Source organism: Nomascus leucogenys, chromosome 10 (genome assembly GCF_006542625.1).
Source record: "Nomascus leucogenys isolate Asia chromosome 10, Asia_NLE_v1, whole genome shotgun sequence".
Taxonomy (NCBI): Eukaryota; Metazoa; Chordata; class Mammalia; order Primates; family Hylobatidae; genus Nomascus; species Nomascus leucogenys.
In genome coordinates this window covers 36540926-36559304 of record NC_044390.1, presented here as the reverse complement: position 1 = coordinate 36559304, position 18379 = coordinate 36540926, and the positions used below count along the sequence as shown (strand labels likewise).

General features: G+C 39.1%; 1 protein-coding gene across 4 annotated transcripts in view; it reads left to right on the top strand.

The window, feature by feature from the left end:
- The window catches only part of NUP107 (nucleoporin 107), a 58372-nt gene extending 40924 nt beyond the window's left edge, over positions 1-17448 (top strand). For 3 of the 4 annotated variants that reach the window (XM_030820016.1, XM_030820020.1, XM_030820017.1), the window contains exons 19-28: positions 378-496; positions 1228-1266; positions 5619-5769; positions 6116-6228; positions 7473-7575; positions 8284-8444; positions 9537-9662; positions 10059-10172; positions 16586-16753; positions 17124-17448. In XM_030820016.1, coding sequence (XP_030675876.1) covers positions 378-496; positions 1228-1266; positions 5619-5769; positions 6116-6228; positions 7473-7575; positions 8284-8444; positions 9537-9662; positions 10059-10172; positions 16586-16753; positions 17124-17231 — 1202 coding nt within the window. In that variant the 3' untranslated portion in view covers positions 17232-17448. The remainder of the gene's footprint in view (positions 1-377; positions 497-1227; positions 1267-5618; positions 5770-6115; positions 6229-7472; positions 7576-8283; positions 8445-9536; positions 9663-10058; positions 10173-16585; positions 16754-17123) is intronic. The other variant, XM_030820018.1, reaches the window with a different exon arrangement.
- The last annotated feature ends 931 nt before the right edge of the window (positions 17449-18379 follow it).

The window sequence follows — 18379 nt, the reverse complement described above, 5'->3', positions numbered from 1 at the left end:
TGCAGGCATGAGCGACTGCACCCAGCCAGTTTTATTTTACTCTTTATGAGTTCTTCATTGCCTTATAGTGATTTTTTAAAGTTATCCAAACAATGCATATGACTTACCATGTCTTTTAATCTTGATAAATATTAATCTATTTGAATGCAACTGTTTATTACTTTATGTCAGAGGTGACCTTTCATTTGGTTTTTATAAAATAAAGTTTGGATTGAACCCAAACTGTTTCAAAGAGTGTGTAGAGTTATATCATTGCTATTAATTATGAAACAGTGACTTGAAAGCACTATAGGAGTGAAGTAAATGTTCTTGGTAATGTTTATTTTTTTCTTTTGATTTTATTCCTATTGTTGAATCTTCGCTTTGATGGCTTGAAGGTTTGATGGATGAGTTTAGCAAATGGCTTTCCAAAAGCAGAAACAATCTACCTGGACACCTCCTTCGCTTTATGACTCACCTTATTTTGTTTTTCCGTACCCTGGGACTACAGACCAAGGTATATAAAAATGAACAATTTCTTCTCTGTAATGTTGATGCTATAAACCTATTGTCAAGAAAACACTACTTGTTTTGTTATTGTTTTCTAGAAATGGTGATAAGGATTCAAAAGTCTTCCATATAGTCTTGTATAGTCACTCAATGATAACTCACTGAGAGTGCCCCTTTAGGGTTCTAGTCTGTGGCCACAGAATGCTGTTGGTTAACTGGTTTTTAATAAATTCATAACTTTATCCTTGTCTGTACCCAGCTTTAAATCAACCAGCTAAGCTAACTAAACAAAGTGAGTGCTATGTGAGATTTTAAAACTTCGTTGGTTGTTGTTTTGTTGCTTTTTTTCTAAAAAAGAAGATAACATTTTGGTCAGAGTACATGTAGAAAGTGAATGATACAGTAGTTGAAATCTTGGGCTTTGGAGTAAGAGTCCTGAGTATATACCCTTATTCAACAGCTTCTATCTGTGTAACTCTGGGTAAATAAAACTTCCCTTGGTCTTAATTTCATCCTCTGTAAAATGTGAACAATAATAGTAACTACCCAAAAAGAGTTATGGTAAGGTTAAATCAGGCAGTAGATGAACTTTGGTAAGCACTTAGCTTGGTGTATAGTTACTGCTCAGTGGTAAACATTGCAATTATTAAATTATTTAATAATGGAATTTGTATTAAAAATTTTATTACTTTCATATAAGCAGTGTATTTATAATTATGTCTTTTTTTTCCTATGAAGGAAGAAGTTTCTATTGAAGTTTTAAAGACATACATACAGGTAAACTTTGAGAACCTACAACCTGATTGTTTTTTACTATTTTAATGAAAACAAAACTCAGAATGATGCTATTTTAATTCTCAATGGTAAGAAAGCATCAGAATCCATAAGAGATATTTTAATTATCAGCACAGTTGACCTTTGAATAATGCAGGGATTAGGAAAACAACCCCCACCGCCCCGCACAATCAAAAATTCACTATAACTTTTGACTCCCCAAAAACCTAACTACTGATCCCTACTGCTGGCCAGAAATCATACCAATAACATAAACACACAGTTAACACATTTTGTATATTACATCATTATATACAGTCATCCCTCAGTATACTTGGCGGATTGGCTCCAGGACCCCCACATATAACAAAATCTGTGTATACTCATGTCCCACAGTTGGCCCTGCAGAACCTGCATATACGAAAAATCAGCCTTCCATATTTGCAGATTTCACATCCAGATAATACTGTATTTTCTAAGTTGAGTTGAAAAAAATTTGTGCAGAAGTGGACCTGCACAGTTCAATCCCATGTTGTTCAAAGCTCAACTGTACTGTATTCTTACGATAATGTAAGTTAGAGAAAAGAAAACATTGCTAAGAAAATCATAAGGGGCTCGGCGAGGTGGCTTATACCTGTAATCCCAACACTTTGGGAGGCAGAGGTGAGAGGACTGCTTGAGTCCAGAAGTTTGAGATCAGCCTGGGCAACATAAGGAGACCCCTCTCTCTACTACAAAAAATTTTTTTAAATTAGCCGGGCACAGTGGTTCATATCTGTAAACCCAGCTACTCGGGAGGCTGAGGCAGGAAGATTGAGTGAGCCCAGGAGTTGGAGGTTGCAGTGAGCTATGATCTCGCCACTGCCCTCCAGCTGGGTGACAGAGTGAGACCATCTCAAAAAAAAAAAAAAAAAAAAAAATCAGGCTGGGTATGGTGGCTTGCACCTGTAATCCCAGCACTTTGGGAAGCAGAGGTGGGTGGATCGCTTGAGCCCAGGAGTTCAAGACTAGCCTGGGAAACAGCGAAAACCTGTCTTTTTTTTTTTTGAGAGAGAGTCTTGCACTGTCACCCAGGCTGGAGTGCAGTGGCACCATCTTGGCTCACTGCAGCCTCCACCTCCCAGGTTCAAGCGGTTCTCCTGCCTCAGCCTCCCAAGTAGCTGGGATTAAAGGTGTCCACCACCATGCCTGGCTAATTGTTTGTATTTTTAGTAGAGATGGGTTTTCACTATGTTGGCCAGGCTGATCTTGAACACCTGACCTCATGATCCACCCACCTCGGTCTTCCAAAGTGCTGGGATTACAGGCGTGAACCACCACACCCGGCCTGGACCTGTCTTTTTTTTTTTTAAGTTTAAAAATTAATAAATAACTTTTAAAAGTTGAAAGAATAATAAAAATCATAAGGAAGAGAAACTACATTTATAGTACTATACTGTACCTGTTAAAACTGTAAGTTTATGTTGTCTGTTTACAAGATGAATTGTCTGTTTGAAATGGACAACCACAGTTACAGACCTCAATCTACAGTATACCAAGCAATTCACCTTTTTCTTGTAATCTCATGACTTTTCTCTGCTTCTTGGGAGAACTTCCAGTATCACTACTGGCACTTTGTATGGCTCCTATGGTGTTATTAAGGGTTTATAGTATTGCACTAAAAAAACACGAGACCTGGGAAAGATTACTTTTTATTGCAGTATGCAACTGAAGAGACCAACGGCTCTTCAGAGATGATTAGCGTCACACGGCATTTTAAATGGATACTCACAGCACTTGAGCTCACCCCAGTAGTGGCAGGAAGTGGCTATAAAATTATTACAGTAGCATAGTATCTACTACAGTTAGTTGTATGCAGTTATGATTTAATACTGCATCTGTATGCTTGTTTACATTTCTCTAGACCACAGTGTATGGTCTGTAAATGTGTGTACATTTTGATAAATTTTAACTTTTTATAATAGATTCATGTATATTTTATAGTAGTAAGTGATAAAGTAGACCAGAATCTCTGCCTCACCAGGGTCAAGCGATTCTCTGGCCTCAGCCTCCCAAGTAGCTGGTATTACAGGCTTGCACCACCATGCCTGGCTAATTTTGTATTTTTAGTAGAGACAGGGTTTCACCACGTTGGCCAGGCTGGTCTCAAATTCCTGACCTCAGGTGATCCAGCAGCCTCGGCCTTCCAAAGTGCTGGGATTACAGGTGTGAGCCACTGGCCTACCTAGCTTTTTCTTAATTTACTCAGTATTTCTAGGCTATTAATTTGTTTGTGAGTCTTTTTTTTTTTTTTTTGAGATGGAGTCTCACTCTCTCGCCCAGGCTGGAGTACAGTGGCACAATCTCAGCTCACTGTACCCTCCGCCTCTTGGGTTCAAGCGTGAATACTTTTCAAATTGTCACAAATCTCCAAAAAATGTTCTAATATATATATATTTTTTTAAATTAATATATTTATTTATTTAGAGATAGGATATTGTTCTGTCACTCAGGCTAGAGTTCACTGGCTAGATCATAGCCCATTGTAACCTCAGACTTCTGGGCTCAAACAGTCTTTTCCCCTCAACCTCCCAAGTAGCTGGTATTATAGACACATGCCACCATGGCCAGCAAACTTATTTTTTATTTTTTTTATAGAGACTGGGTCTCGCTATGTTGGCCAGGCTAATCTCAAACTCCTGGCCTTAGGTGATACTACTTTTTTTTTTTTTGAGAGAGAGTCTCACTGTCGCCCAGGCTGGAATGTGGAGTGCAGTGGAATGATCTCAGCTCACTGCACCCCGCCTCCCAGGTTCAAGTGATTCTCCTGCCTCAGCCTCCCGAGTAGCTGAGATTACAGGCATGTGCCACCATGCCTGGCTAATTTTTTTTTTTTTTTTTTTTTTTTTATTATACTTTAGGGTTTTAGGGTACATGTGCACAATGTGCAGGTTTGTTACATATGTATCCATGTGCCATGTTGATTTCCTGCACCCATTAACTCGTCATTTAGCATTAGGTGTATCTCCTAATCCTGTCCCTCCCCCCTCCCCCCACCCCATAACAGTCCCCGGAGTGTGATGATCCCCTTCCTGTGTCCATGAGTTCTCATTGTTCAATTCCCACCTATGAGTGAGAACATGCGGTGTTTGGTTTTTTGTCCTTGCGATAGTTTACTGAGAATGATGTTTTCCAGTTTCATCCATGTCCCTACAAAGGACATGAACTCATCATTTTTTATGGCTGCATAGTATTCCATGGTGTATATGTGCCACATTTTCTTAATCCAGTCTATCGTTGTTGGACATTTGGGTTGGTTCCAACTCTTTGCTATTGTGAATAGTGCCGCAATAAACATACGTGTGCATGTGTCTTTATAGCAGCATGATTTATAGTCCTTTGGGTATATACCCAGTAATGGGATGGCTGGGTCAAATGGTATTTCTAGTTCGAGATCCCTGAGGAATCGCCACACTGACTTCCACAATGGTTGAACTAGTTTACAGTCCCACCAACAGTGTAAAAGTGTTCCTATTTCTCCACATCCTCTCCAGCACCTGTTGTTTCCTGATTTTTTAATGATGGCCATTCTAACTGGTGTGAGATGGTATCTCACTGTGGTTTTGATTTGCATTTCTCTGATGGCCTGGCTAATTTTTGTATTTTTAGTAGAGACGGGGTTTCGTCTTGTTGGCCAGGCTGGTCTTGAACTCCTGGCCTTAGGTGATCCGCCTGCCTCAGCCTCCCAAAGTGCTGGGATTACAGGCAAGAGCTACCAGGCCTGGTCTCAAGTGATACTTCTGCCTCAGCCTCCCAAAGTACTGGAATTACAGGCGCAAGCCACCATACCCAGCCAATTTTCCAATATATTTATTGAAAAAAATCCACGGTTCAAACCTGTGCAGTTTAAGAGCCAACTGTACTCACTTTTTGGAATTTAAAATTATTCTGGGCTGGACACAGGGGCCCATGCCTGTAATCCCAGCACTTCAGGAGGCCAAGGTGGGCAGATCACTTGAGCCCAGGAGTTTGAGACCAGCCTGGGCAGCATAGTGAAAACCCATCTCTACTAAAAAAATACAAAAAATTAGCAGGGCATAGTGGCATGTGCCTGTAGTCCCACCTACTCGGGAGGTTGAGGTGGGAGGATCACCTGAGCCCAGGAGACAGGTTGCAGTGAGCCATGATCATGCCACTATACCCCAGCCCGAGTGACAGAGTGAGACCCTGTCTCAAACAAATAAATATAAAATAAAATTATTCTGTTTAGCAACATAAATCCACATCTGTATGAACCTCTCCTGAATACATTTGAAATTTTGAAGTATACTTTTTATTTTATTATTGACATACTTTGATCTTTTTCTATTTTTTAGCTTTTAATAAGAGAGAAACATACAAATCTTATAGCATTTTATACCTGTCATTTGCCTCAAGACCTAGCTGTTGCCCAGTATGCATTATTTTTGGAAAGTGTTACGGAATTTGAACAGCGCCACCGTTGCCTGGAGTTGGCTAAAGAAGCAGGTAAAAATGGTTGAAAACTTTGTCTTTTGGCCTTTCTTGGCAAATATTCATTTTGGCTGTAGTAACGTTTGTCCTTATAGTTTTAAATCTTACTTCTGTTGAGGGGAAAAAAGGAATAAAATTTTCAGGGAATTTCTGTTTTAGGACTAAAGTTACTTATGCTGTAACTCATATGTAAAATATCTTTTAATTCTGGCATTTTCTTTTATATAAATATCTTTCATATTTTACATATTTTATTTTTAAGGAATTACTGTTCCAAATTTACTGAATCATTATGACTATTTAGAGAATATTAGTATCAGTGATTAATCTTTGTTTTTTGTCGCTTCAAAAAATTATTTAGATTTGGATGTTGCAACAATAACAAAAACTGTAGTTGAGAATATTCGAAAGAAAGATAATGGTGAATTTAGTCATCATGACCTGGCCCCAGCCCTAGATACTGGCACTACTGAGGTAATTTGGGATGGGGGGGGGCAGAGATTTGTATAACTTCTAATAATCTTTTATGTTATTCCTTGGTGAACTTCTGCCTTTGTAAAAGAAGTTCTATTAGTTTTTCTTTTTAAAGAATGTTTCTTTGTCAGCCCAGACCTTTTAAATGTAAAGTCTTATGTAAAGGATTACTTATAGTAGTATATTAAAGGAGCTTCTTTAATAGAAAAAATCTCAGCTTTGGCTTGTTGCTCATCAGGTTGTTTTAAATACTTGATTAATCACTAACTTATGTAGCTTGCTTACTCATATTTTCAGAAAGGAATAGAAAGTTATATCTAAGAAAACTATTTTAGAGTAGCATTTTTTTTTTTTTTTTTTGAGACGGAGTCTCGCTCTGTCACCCAGGCTGCAGTGTAGTGGCGCAATCTTGGCTCACTGCAAGCTCTGCCATCCGGGTTCACGCCATTCTCCTGCCTCAGCCTCTCCGAGTAGCTGGGACTACAGGCGCCCGCCACCATGCCCGGCTAATTTTTTGTATTTTTAGTAGAGACGGGGTTTCACCGTGTTAGCCAGGATGGTCTCGATCTCCTGACCTCGTGATCCGCCCCGCCTCGGCCTCCCAAAGTGCTGGGATTACAAGCGTGAGCCACCGCGCCCGGCCTAGAGTAGCATTTAAAGGAATCACATGGTTAAGTTGGTGAGGCATGCAATATATAATTCCAGATTAATAATCCAGTAAGTTTTTTCTATAATTTATTTTTATTTTTATTTTCTTGAGACAACAAGGTCTAGCTCTGTTACCAAGGCTGGAGTGCAGTGGCGCTATCTCTGCTCACTGCAACCTTCACCTTCTAGGCTCAAGCCACCCTCCCTCAGTCTCCCAAGTAGCTGGGATTACAGGCATGTGCCACCATGCCTGGCTAATTTTTTGTATTCTTTGTAGAGAAGGGGTTTTGCCATGTTGTCCAGGCTGGTCTCGAACTCATGAGCTCAAGAGATCCACTCGCTTGGGCCTCCCAAAGTGCTGGGATTACAGGTGTGAGCCAGCATGCCCAGCAGTATTTTCTATAATTTGATAGAGAGCTCTTAAATATGAAAATACACTAAGGAAAGTTAGATGCTTTCATAATTTTGTATAACTTGAGAGAAAATGACGTTTACTGGAAGTACAGGTATAAGTTAATTCTACTAATTTGTAGAATATCTTTAAAAAAAAAACAACCCTGATGTTCCTTTTTCTTTTTTTCCCCTTTAATAAATAGGAGGATCGTTTAAAAATTGATGTAATTGACTGGTTGGTATTTGACCCAGCGCAGAGGGCAGAAGCACTGAAACAAGGCAATGCAATTATGAGAAAATTCTTGGGTATGGTATATTTTTATGCAGCTTCAAACTCCTGGGCTCCATTCTTCTTCCTACCTCAGCCTCCCAAGTAGCTGGGACTATGGGCATCCACCACCACACCCACCTAATTTTAAACAAAATTTTTCTAGAGATGGGGTCTCGCTATGTTGCCTAGGCAGGTCTCGAACTCCTGGCCTGAAGCAATCCTCCCACCTTGGCCTCCTGAAGTGCTGGGATTATAGGCATGAGCCACCACACCCAGACTTTTTATTCTTTTTTAAAACGTTTTTGTTCAAATTCGTGTATTTTTGAATGGGGGGGGGTTGTTTTTTGTTTTTGATCCTTCCATACAGAGGAGAAAACCAGCCACTCTTTATCTATCAAACCTAGTATTATGAAACAAAATATATTTTAATGGTGAATTTTCATTGTCCTAATCAATTTTGCAAATAATCTCAAGGCTATCCAACTTTGAAAAATGAATTGCTTTAAGACATAGAAGTATGTAAAAGTAACTGCATTTGATGTGTCCTTTTGTGATAGTATCACACTGAGATAGGAAAAAGCCAGTCTATCAGGTAGAAAGATCACCAAGACCTTTAACAGAGTGCCTTGGGCCCGGAAATAGTTACAGGTCACTGTAAAATTGGTAAACCAGTGATTTAACTCCTTTAGAAACCATTACAGAGAAGTCCATAGGCATTCAAAATTGTGTATCTTTTTTCACAGCATCAAAAAAGCATGAAGCTGCAAAAGAAGTATTTGTGAAAATTCCTCAGGATTCTATAGCAGAAATCTATAATCAGTGGGAGGAACAAGGAATGGAAAGTCCACTTCCTGCTGAAGATGATAATGCTATCCGAGAACATTTGTGCATCAGAGCTTATTTGGTGAGACTGTAAAGAAAGCCACAGATGTGCCTATCTTCATGATGATTTTTCGGATTCACTCTCAGAGTTTGAACTTTTTTCTAGAAGTAGTGTTGGTTCATCTTACCTCTCTTGTGACTATAGTGCTGACTCACCCACGAGGGGACTGACATCATGACCTTGTCTTAGCATGATTCTCTAATCAATGCCAACCAACTAAGATCATCTCACATGGTAGATAGTGTCTATGATGTCTGGAAGTTATGTTTTCTTAAGATTTTGTGATGCATGTCTCAGCTTTAAATTTCTGCTTTTTTCAATAACTGAGAAAAAGCAAGATGCTCTAGGTTTGTTATGACTAAAATAGCAGCATACTCATTCAAAATTCATTCAAGGCCAGATGCGGTGACTCACGCCTATAATCCCAACACTTCGGGATGCCAAGGCAGAAGGATCGCTTGAGCCTGGGAGTTCAAGACTGGCCTGAGCAACACAGTGAGACCCCTGCATCTCTACAAAAAAATAAAAACAAAATTAGCCAGGCATGATAGCATGTACTTGTAGTCCTAGCTACTTGAGAGGCTGAGGTGGGAGGATCACATGAGCCCAGGGAGTTGAGGCTGCAGTGAGCGGAGATCATGCCTTGTCTTCATTAGATCATGCACTCCAGCCTGGTGACAGAGCAAGGTCCTGTCTCAAAAACAAACAAAAAAATTTTATTCAATAAATAATTATGTAATTACAGTGGGTTAGGTAGTAGGGCCAAATCTGTGGATAGCACCCTATCCTTGCCCTCTAAAAACTAATAGGCTAGTTAAGAAGACAAGTACACATGCATATGTTACACAGCGATAAATGTCAAGATACATATACGATCAGGGTGCTCAGATCGGAGAATATGCCAGAAAACACAATATATATACCTTGTTTGTCACTTGACAAAACATTTATTCATGATATGAGTTTTTGGAGGCAAAAAAATATATATTGAACAGTTTTATTTCTTGATGCTGCAAAATTATTTCAAGACTCAAATGTTAAAAATGTTGGTGAAACGATAAAAGTGAAAACTTTTGTTATTTTATATTTTGGTTTTTTTATTTTACATTTTAGGAAGCCCATGAAACCTTTAATGAGTGGTTTAAGCATATGAATTCAGTTCCACAGAAACCTACTTTGATACCTCAACCAACTTTTACTGAGAAAGTGGCTCATGAACACAAAGAAAAGAAATATGAAGTAAGTTAAATATGGATCTGGGATGTGCCTACTGCATCTTATAAATGTATGTTGTATATTTAAAGAGATCATTTCTTCAGCAACTATCTTTCGATCATAGCAGGTAATCTTCCTGTTAATGTCCTGCTTTGGAAGATGCAATCTGTTTAGTTACTTTTCTGTAGGTAATTAACCAAACATGAAAAATGCCTTCAGGTGACATGAGCATTCATTTACAAAGTTAACATTTTAGCGTTTTACTTAACTGTAGTTTGTTGATACTTATTTTTGTACTTGGCAGACTGAAACGTCAACTCTTTAGAATGATGTTCTATATGTATGTTCCTGTCTGTATTTTCCAAATACATTATTTATTGGGTTTTATCCATTATATGTCTGCCTTGTGTTGTTTTGCAGATGGATTTTGGTATTTGGAAAGGGCATTTGGATGCCCTAACTGCTGATGTGAAGGAGAAAATGTATAACGTCTTGTTGTTTGTTGATGGAGGGTGGATGGTGGATGTTAGAGAGGTAAGCTGTGTGCATTGTTTATAGCCAAAAACCAAAACACTCACCATGTTCTTTTTTTTAAATGTTCTGTCTCTAAATGGGAGCATCTACAGATTTTACATAATTGTAGATATAGCTAAATCCCATATTTTAAGCTAAACTGAAAATACTAGCTAGGGAATAGGAATATTTGATTCTTGGATAAACTATTAGTTCACATTTACTATGTTCACACAGGATACAAAAATCTAATTTTTAAAAAATTCTGGACCTAAAAATTTAATTATACATGTATATCACTCCATTTACAGATATAAAGATAACTCGAGTAGTATCAGTAAGGCATAGCTAAGGTAGGGGCTCTCACCTCTGGGCTGTCCATTTTAATGACCTGGCAAACTTTTTAAAAATACTACAGGGTTCCACTCCCAGAGATTCTGGTGTAATTGGTCTGAGGTAGGGCTGGGGTTTATTTTTGTTTTTTTAATCACCTGGAGTGCTTTAATATACTATATAGCCTGTGTTGAGAACCAGTTACAGAAGTATTAAGTGCCATAAGAAAGGCACCGGTCAAGTATTTTCTGAGTCCAGGAAAAGAAAAGATTGTTTCCACCTGAAAGGGAACTGGAACGTATGCTTGAAATGTATAGCATTTGACTGAATCTTGAACATACTGGTAGAATTTGGATGAGCTGAGATGGGAGAAAGGAAGGATACTGAGATAATAAGTCATATAAGGGAAAGACATTGTAGCCTGACCCTGGTGCATGACGGAAACAGTGAGTAGCTTAGTTTATCCTCTGTAGACCTGATGAGCTATCTGAGAACTGGAAATGCTGGCTTCTTGGATATTCGATGTGTTATTTTGAACAAAGAAAACAATAAGGGCTCTTGGTATCTTTCCTTTTGCCATTCTTCATACCCTCATCTATTTAGTACTTTTTCTTTAATTTTAGCTGCTGCAGTTTTTTTAGCCTCTCTTCTCTGACCAGGAGGAAAAAGAATAGAGGCAGGACAGCGAACTAAATTTGAGCCCCTATTTGCCACTATTACTGATGGAGTAATTATCTTAAATGTCTCCACTTTATTTTTTCTTTTTTTGTTTTAGAGACAAGGTCTTGCTCTATCACCAGGCTGGAGGACAGTGGCTTGATCATAGCTCACTGCAGCCTCAAACTTCTGGGCTCAAGCAGTCCTTCTGCCTCAGCTTCCCCAGTAGCAAGGACAACAAGCACACACCACCATGCCTGGCCTTTTTTTTTTTTTTGACACAGGATCTTGCTGTGTTGCCCAAGCTGGTCTTGAACTTCTAGCCTCAAGCTGTCCTCCCACCTTGGCCTCCCAAAGTGCTGGGATTACAGGCATGAGTCACTGTGTTGCCACCTTTTTTTTTTTTTTTTGAGAAAGAGTTTTGCTCTTGTCACCCAGGCTGGAGTGCAATGGGACAATCTTGGCTCACCTCCCAGATTCTCTTGCCTCAGCCTCCCAAATAGCTGGGATTACAGGCATCCACCACCACGCCCAGCTAATTTTTGTACTTTTAGTAGAGATGGGATCTCACCATGTTGGTCAGGCTGGTCTCGAACTCCCAACCTCAGGTAACCCACCTGCCTTGGCCTCCCAAAGTGCCTGGGATTACAGGCGTGAGCCACTGTGCCCAGCCAAGTCTCCACTTTTTATCCTAACGTTCGTAATAGAACTCCTTTGACTCATTTTAAACCTTCCGCAGGTTCCTCTGGCAAAACCTTTCTCATCTGATTCATGCTGATTCTCTTGAAGATAAAATTTTAATGTTGTAAAATGCTAATTAAGTGTCACTTAAATTTTGAAAAGACTTCAATGCTTTATTTATACATACATCTTTGCTATTCTAATTATTAATTAAGTAGATTAGGTAGTGAAAGCTACAAAATAGTCTGGGGGTCTCATAAAATTGGAGTAGAGGCCAAGTGTGGTGGCTCATGCCTGTACTCCTAGCACTTTGAGAGGCTGAGGTGGGTGGATCACCTGAGGTCAGGAGCTTGAGACCAGCCTGGACAACATGGTGAAACCCCGTTTCTACTAAAAATACAAAAAAATTAGCCCGGTGTGGTGGTGCATGCCTGTAGTCCCAGCTACTAGTGAGGCAGGAGAATGGCCTGAACCCAGGAGGCAGAGGTTGCAGCGAGCCAAGATCATGCCACTGCACTTCAGCCTAGGTGACAGAATGAGACCCTGTCTCAAAAAAAAAAAAAAAAAAAAATGGAGTTGAGATGGAAGGCAATGAATGATACACCATTTTGTTTCCTCAGGGATTTTAAAATCAATATTCAGTCTCAATTATTTCTTTAAAACTAATCCAGAAAAGAGATTTCTTGAACAGTTAAATGATTAATAACATTTTAATCACCTTTGTTGAGCCTAATACTCTTACACAGTCAATGACGTAGGGCACTGTTCAAGGCCCCTGCTAACACGTGTCACTTGTATGTGAATTAGAAAATTGTAATTCTAGCTGGGAGTGGTGGCTCATCCCTATAATCCCAGCACTTTGGGAGGCTGAGGAGGGCGGATCACATGAGGGCAGGAATTCGAGACCAGCCTGGCCAATATGGTGAAACGCTGTCTCTACTAAAAATACAAAAAATTGGCCGGGCACGGTGGCTCACGCCTGTAATCTCAGCACTTTGGGAGGCCAAGGCTGGTGGATCACAATATCAGGAGATCAAGATCATCCTGGCCAATATGGCGAAACCTTGTCTCTACTAAAAATACAGAAAACTAGCCAGGCATGGTGGCACGTGCCTGTAGTCCCAGCTACTTGGGAGGCTGAGGCAGAAGAATCACTTGAACCTGGGAGGCAGAGGTTGCAGTGAGCCGAGATCGCGCCACTGCACTCCAGCCTGGCAACAGAGCGAGACTCTGTCTCAAAAAAAAATAAAAATAAAAATACAAAAAATTTGCCGGGTGTGGTGGCTCGCACCTGTAATCCCAGCTACTAGGGAGGTGGAGGCAGGAGAATCGATTGAACTCAGGGAGGCGGAGGTTTCAGTGAGCCGACATTGTGCCACTGCACTCCAGCCTGGGCAACAGAGGGAGACTCTGTCTCAAAAAAAAAAAAAAAATTGGAATTCCCTTCCCTTACATAGATAGGTTCCGTGGCAAGTGCACACGACATGTAAGACAGAACACAGCCTAGATTTCAGCCCCACTGACTTGTTCGGCCAGCCACCCTTGTACAAGGCACGGCTGTACGCAATAGCCCTAGCATTATGTGCTGTTTTCGTATAGCTACCCCTCAAGTTTTTAAATAACTGGAATAGTCCCCTTAGTGTTGGGGCTGGTGGCACAGAGGGATGGCAGAGAGAATGGAGCAGGTAGGTCATCTTTACCTACCTTTCACTACTTCTACCTCTAGCACATTCTAGTCCAAGCCTCTTCCCTGGCTTCTCACTGTTCTTTATACAATCGTTCCTTATACGATGGACTAGTGACCCTTTCAGAATAAAATACATGCGACTCTCTTACCCAGAACTTTCTGATGCCTTCTTATTGCACTTGGAATAAAATCTGTCTTTCTTTTCTTGATGTACAAGAGTGTACATACATTTGTTCTTTTTTTTTTTTAAACTAACCCCCTAATCTTGTGTCCTACTGCTCTCCCGTCACTATATCCTAGTCTTCTGGGCCTCTTCATTGGTTCCCCTCTGCCTAGAATGCTCCTTCACCAAGATATGTGCATGGATGACTTTGTACTTCTTTCAGCAGCTGCTCAAATGTCATCTCTTTCAAGAACCTCTCCCCAACCCAACCACCCTATTTAAAATAGCATGTAGGCATGTGTACACACACACACACACACCTGTCCCTTTTAATCTCCATATCCTACATTAGTTTTCTTCATAGCACTTAGCACAATCTGATATAAAACATATTAATTTATTTGCTTTTTGTATGTCTACCCTCATTAGAATATAACCTTCATGAAAGGAGTAACCTTGTTTTCTTTATTTCTTTGAGTTTGGCACTTAAAATAATGCTGAGCAGATGGGAGGCTTTCAGTGGTACTTGGTAAATGAATGATACTGCATTACTGAGGTGAATATACTGTCTTCAGATTAGGAATAGCTGTAATATCAGTACCAATCAACTCTTGCTATCAACACATATTAGGTAATGAGTTTTTCTCACATATAAGGCACGATATGGGGGGGCGCGGTGGCTCACGCCTGTAATCTCAGCACTTTGGGAGGCTGAGGTGGACGGATCACGAGGTCAGGAAATCGAGACCATCCTGGCTAACACAGTGAAACCCCGTCTCTACTAAAAATACAAAAAATTAGCCGGGCGTGGTGGCAGGCACCTGTAGTCCCAGCTACTCGGGAGGCTGAGGCAGGAGAATTGCGTGAACCCGGGAGGTGGAGCTTGCAGTGAGCTGAGATTGCGCCACTTTACTCCAGCCTGGGCGACAGAGCAGGACTCCGTCTCAAAAAAAAAAAAGTGGAAATATCCCTAGTGGAAATAATCCATCTGTTTTACATATTTATGGGCTATTTCAAAGCTTTTGTTCATTCAGATGAGAAAAATGTCTTCAGTTGTAGCAGAGCTGTTTATTTGCTTTTCCTTGTAGCAATTTGCTGGGTCTGTCAGCCATTACCCTGGATAGTTGCTGGCAGCCCGCCCGCTAGTATCGGAATTCATTATAATTAGCAGAAGAGATTGCCTGCAGCACACTCTGATATTATGGCAGCAACAGGATTTAGGAAAAGCAAGTCTGGGTCCATCCTATGAGATAAGAAAGTAACCTGCTGCTTTTCAGGCAACAAGGAGTCAGAAGCCAGGGGCACCCGGCCTCTGTAGACAGAAAGACTATATTGGAGCACAAATGGAAAGGTCCAGAAAGAAGCAGTCCTCTTATTCTTACTGGGTTCTAGGTTGGGATCACTAATATGAATTACAAGTAAAACCTTGAAGCATTTTAAATCCACCTCTGAAGGTAGCAAGTATCTATTTGAGAAAAGAAATAAAGGTGCTTCCCTTGTAAAGAAGCACTTTAATATTTGCTTTTAAGTATTTATGCTTCAAACAGGACCAAAATATTGATAGTAATTTTTCCTGTGTTTGGAAACCTGACCTAAATTAGCCCAAATTAGTACAATTACTCTTTGGTATAATTACCAGATTATACTTTGTTGTTGATTAACCCCTCCACTTACATGTCCATTTGAAAAATGTTTTAGCAATTTAATATAGCCTCTCACATGAAGATATTTTTTGATATTCCATTAGGCTTTTCAAAGGAGCAGTTATTATTTTAGCTTGTCCTGTTTTTTTTTTTTTCTACACTATTAGTGCTATTGATTTCCTTCCTATTTTTAAGATTATTTCAGAAACTGTAGTGTGTCATTTCTGTAATCCCAGCACTTTGGGAGGCTGAGGCAGGAGAATCACTTGAGCCCAAGAGTTTGATACCAGCTTGGGCAACATAGGGAGACCTCATCTCTACAAATAATAAAATTATTATTTTTTTTTAATAAAAAAATTAGCTGGGCATGGTGGCACATGCCTGTGGTTCTTAGCTACTTGGGAGGCTGAGGTAGGAGGATTGCTTGAGCCCGGAGATCAAGGCTTCAGAGAGCCATGATTGCACCACTGCATTCCAGACTGGGTGACAGTGAGACGCTGTCTCAGAAAAGAAGAAAAAGGTTAAAAAAGAAAAGAAAAAGAAATTATGTGGTTGGTTACTTTTTAATTATTTTAATTTTCAAATTTGTTGTAAGTAAATGTAGTGGGCATAAGAGGTTTACTCTTTTTTCTGTACTTTTACTGTTCGCATCGATTTTAAGAAAGATCCATGTATGTATAAAGGAATGCCAATTGTTTTTTCTGCTTGTTTTCCTCATATATCTGTTCTGACTCATTAATTGTATTATTCAAATCTATAGGTTCTGTTTTTCTGTTTTTAAAAATTATATAAGGAAATTATAAATTCCATTTTCCTTGTTTATAAGCAAAGTAGCCTGCAATGAAGTTGACCCTCCCTGTGTGCCCCTCCCCACATCATCTTTTTCCCAGCAACAGTCATTGCTGTCAGTCTGTTGTGTCCCCTCAGGCCTCCTTAGAGCTATCTTTATTTATATGTGTAAACATCCAAGGGAGTGGTGATTGTTTTCTGTTCTAATTTTTGCTCTAATGATACTGTTTCTAATTCATTCTTTTTATGCATGTTTTTATTCAGGACACAGTAAGTTTATTAGAAATACAAATGCAGAAGCATTTTATTTTCACTGTCATACCTCTGACCTCTCTGTAGTCTACTTTGTTCATCTTCATACTTTTTGCTGTTAAATTTTGTCTACCAATTACATTCTGGGTTTGATTCAGTACCTGGCTTTTCTTTTTGTAAGGATCTTTAGCTTAAATTGTTAAAATGATTTATTGATGTCTGTTTGTAGGATGCTGAAGAAGACCATGAAAGAACACATCAAATGGTTTTACTGAGAAAACTTTGTCTGCCGATGTTGTGTTTTCTGCTTCATACAATATTGCACAGTACTGGTCAGTATCAGGAATGCCTACAGTTAGCAGATATGGTATCCTCTGAGCGCCACAAACTGTACCTGGTAAGTTCTAGAGCATTGTAGTTTTAAATGTTAATAATTTGATATGCTCTGTAGTAATATTAATTTTGTGAAGATATGTTTACATTTGTAATTGTTCTTAGATTTTCTTAAATAGTCCAGTTTTAATGTTTTAATGTTTGTACTTTTTTCCCAAAATGTGTATATATTTGTAAGCAGTTAGAAATATATAGACTGACTCTGAGAATTCGCCTTGAAATTCCTGAACCACTCTAATTTACTAGCCTCTGGCTACCTAAATCTTAAAGAGGAATTTCTTCTTATATGAAGCTAATCAGATTGATTAGGTAACTAAGTTCATACTTGTCTACTTGTCTTTGTTCTCATTCTTATTTCTCTTTTTAAAAATCAGGTATTTTCTAAGGAAGAGCTAAGGAAGTTGCTGCAGAAGCTAAGAGAGTCCTCTCTAATGCTCCTAGACCAGGGACTTGACCCATTAGGGTACGAAATTCAGTTATAGTTTAATCTTTGTAATCTCACTAATTTTCATGATAAATTTTTAATAAAATATACATGTTATTAGTAATTTTTTCTTTTGCATTACCATGTAAAATTTAAACATTTGAATTTTGTACTTTTCAGAATATTATCGTGACACTTTGAACATGTAGGTATATCAGCGTTTCTCTGTGTGCTTATTAATAAAACTATATAAAAAATAAAATTTTCTGTTTTTAAAAATTCCAGGATTGTCTCTTTATCATGTAATAAGAAAATTAAATTTTCTATTCTAGTTTTTTCTGTAATCATAAGCATTCTGATATTTTAAAATCATAAAGATGATGGAAAGTAGATTTATTTTTAAGCTAGGTATGTAATTTTTTATTTATCATAAAATTTAGTATTTTTGAATATAAAAATTAAGAAGATGACTATAACAAGAATTTTCTAACATAACATGCTATTATTATTTTAGTTATTTTGAAGACATTTCTAGTTTAGCTTTCATTTAGCAAACTTCCTATCAAAATAAGAGAATATAAAGACTTAGTGTAGTACCTGGGACACAGTAAGCACTGAATATATTGGAGATTACAGATCCAGCTCTTCTAATAGGGGAAATACTATAAGTACATTTAAAAGGTGTCATTTAAAAATACAAGTAGTAGCTGGGTGCAGTGGCTCACGTCTGTAACTTCAGCACTTCGGGAGGCCGAGGCAGGCAGATCACCTGTCGTCAGGAGTTTGAGACCAGCCTGGCCAACATGGTGAAACTCCGAATCTACTAAAAAATTACAAAAATTAGCTGGGCACGGTGGCAGGCACCTGTAATCCCAGCTACTCAGGGGAGGCTGAGGCATGAGAATCTCTTGAACCTGGGAGGCAGAGGTTACAGTGAGCCGAGATCACGCCACTGCACTCCAGCCTTGGGGACAGAGTGAAACACTGTCTCCAAAAAAAAAAAAGAATTACAAGTAGTCTGAGCAGGAAGAACCTATCTCCAGCTGAAAAGACTCTCTGGAAGTAGTATTGGGTTGGGGTTTGAGTAATGCAGTGAATTTGCAAAGGCAAAGAGTGACACAAGAAGGATGAGGCTCTATAGATTAAGAAATCAGTATGAGCAAGAAATGATAAATGCTGGGCATTATTATGAACCAACAAATACAC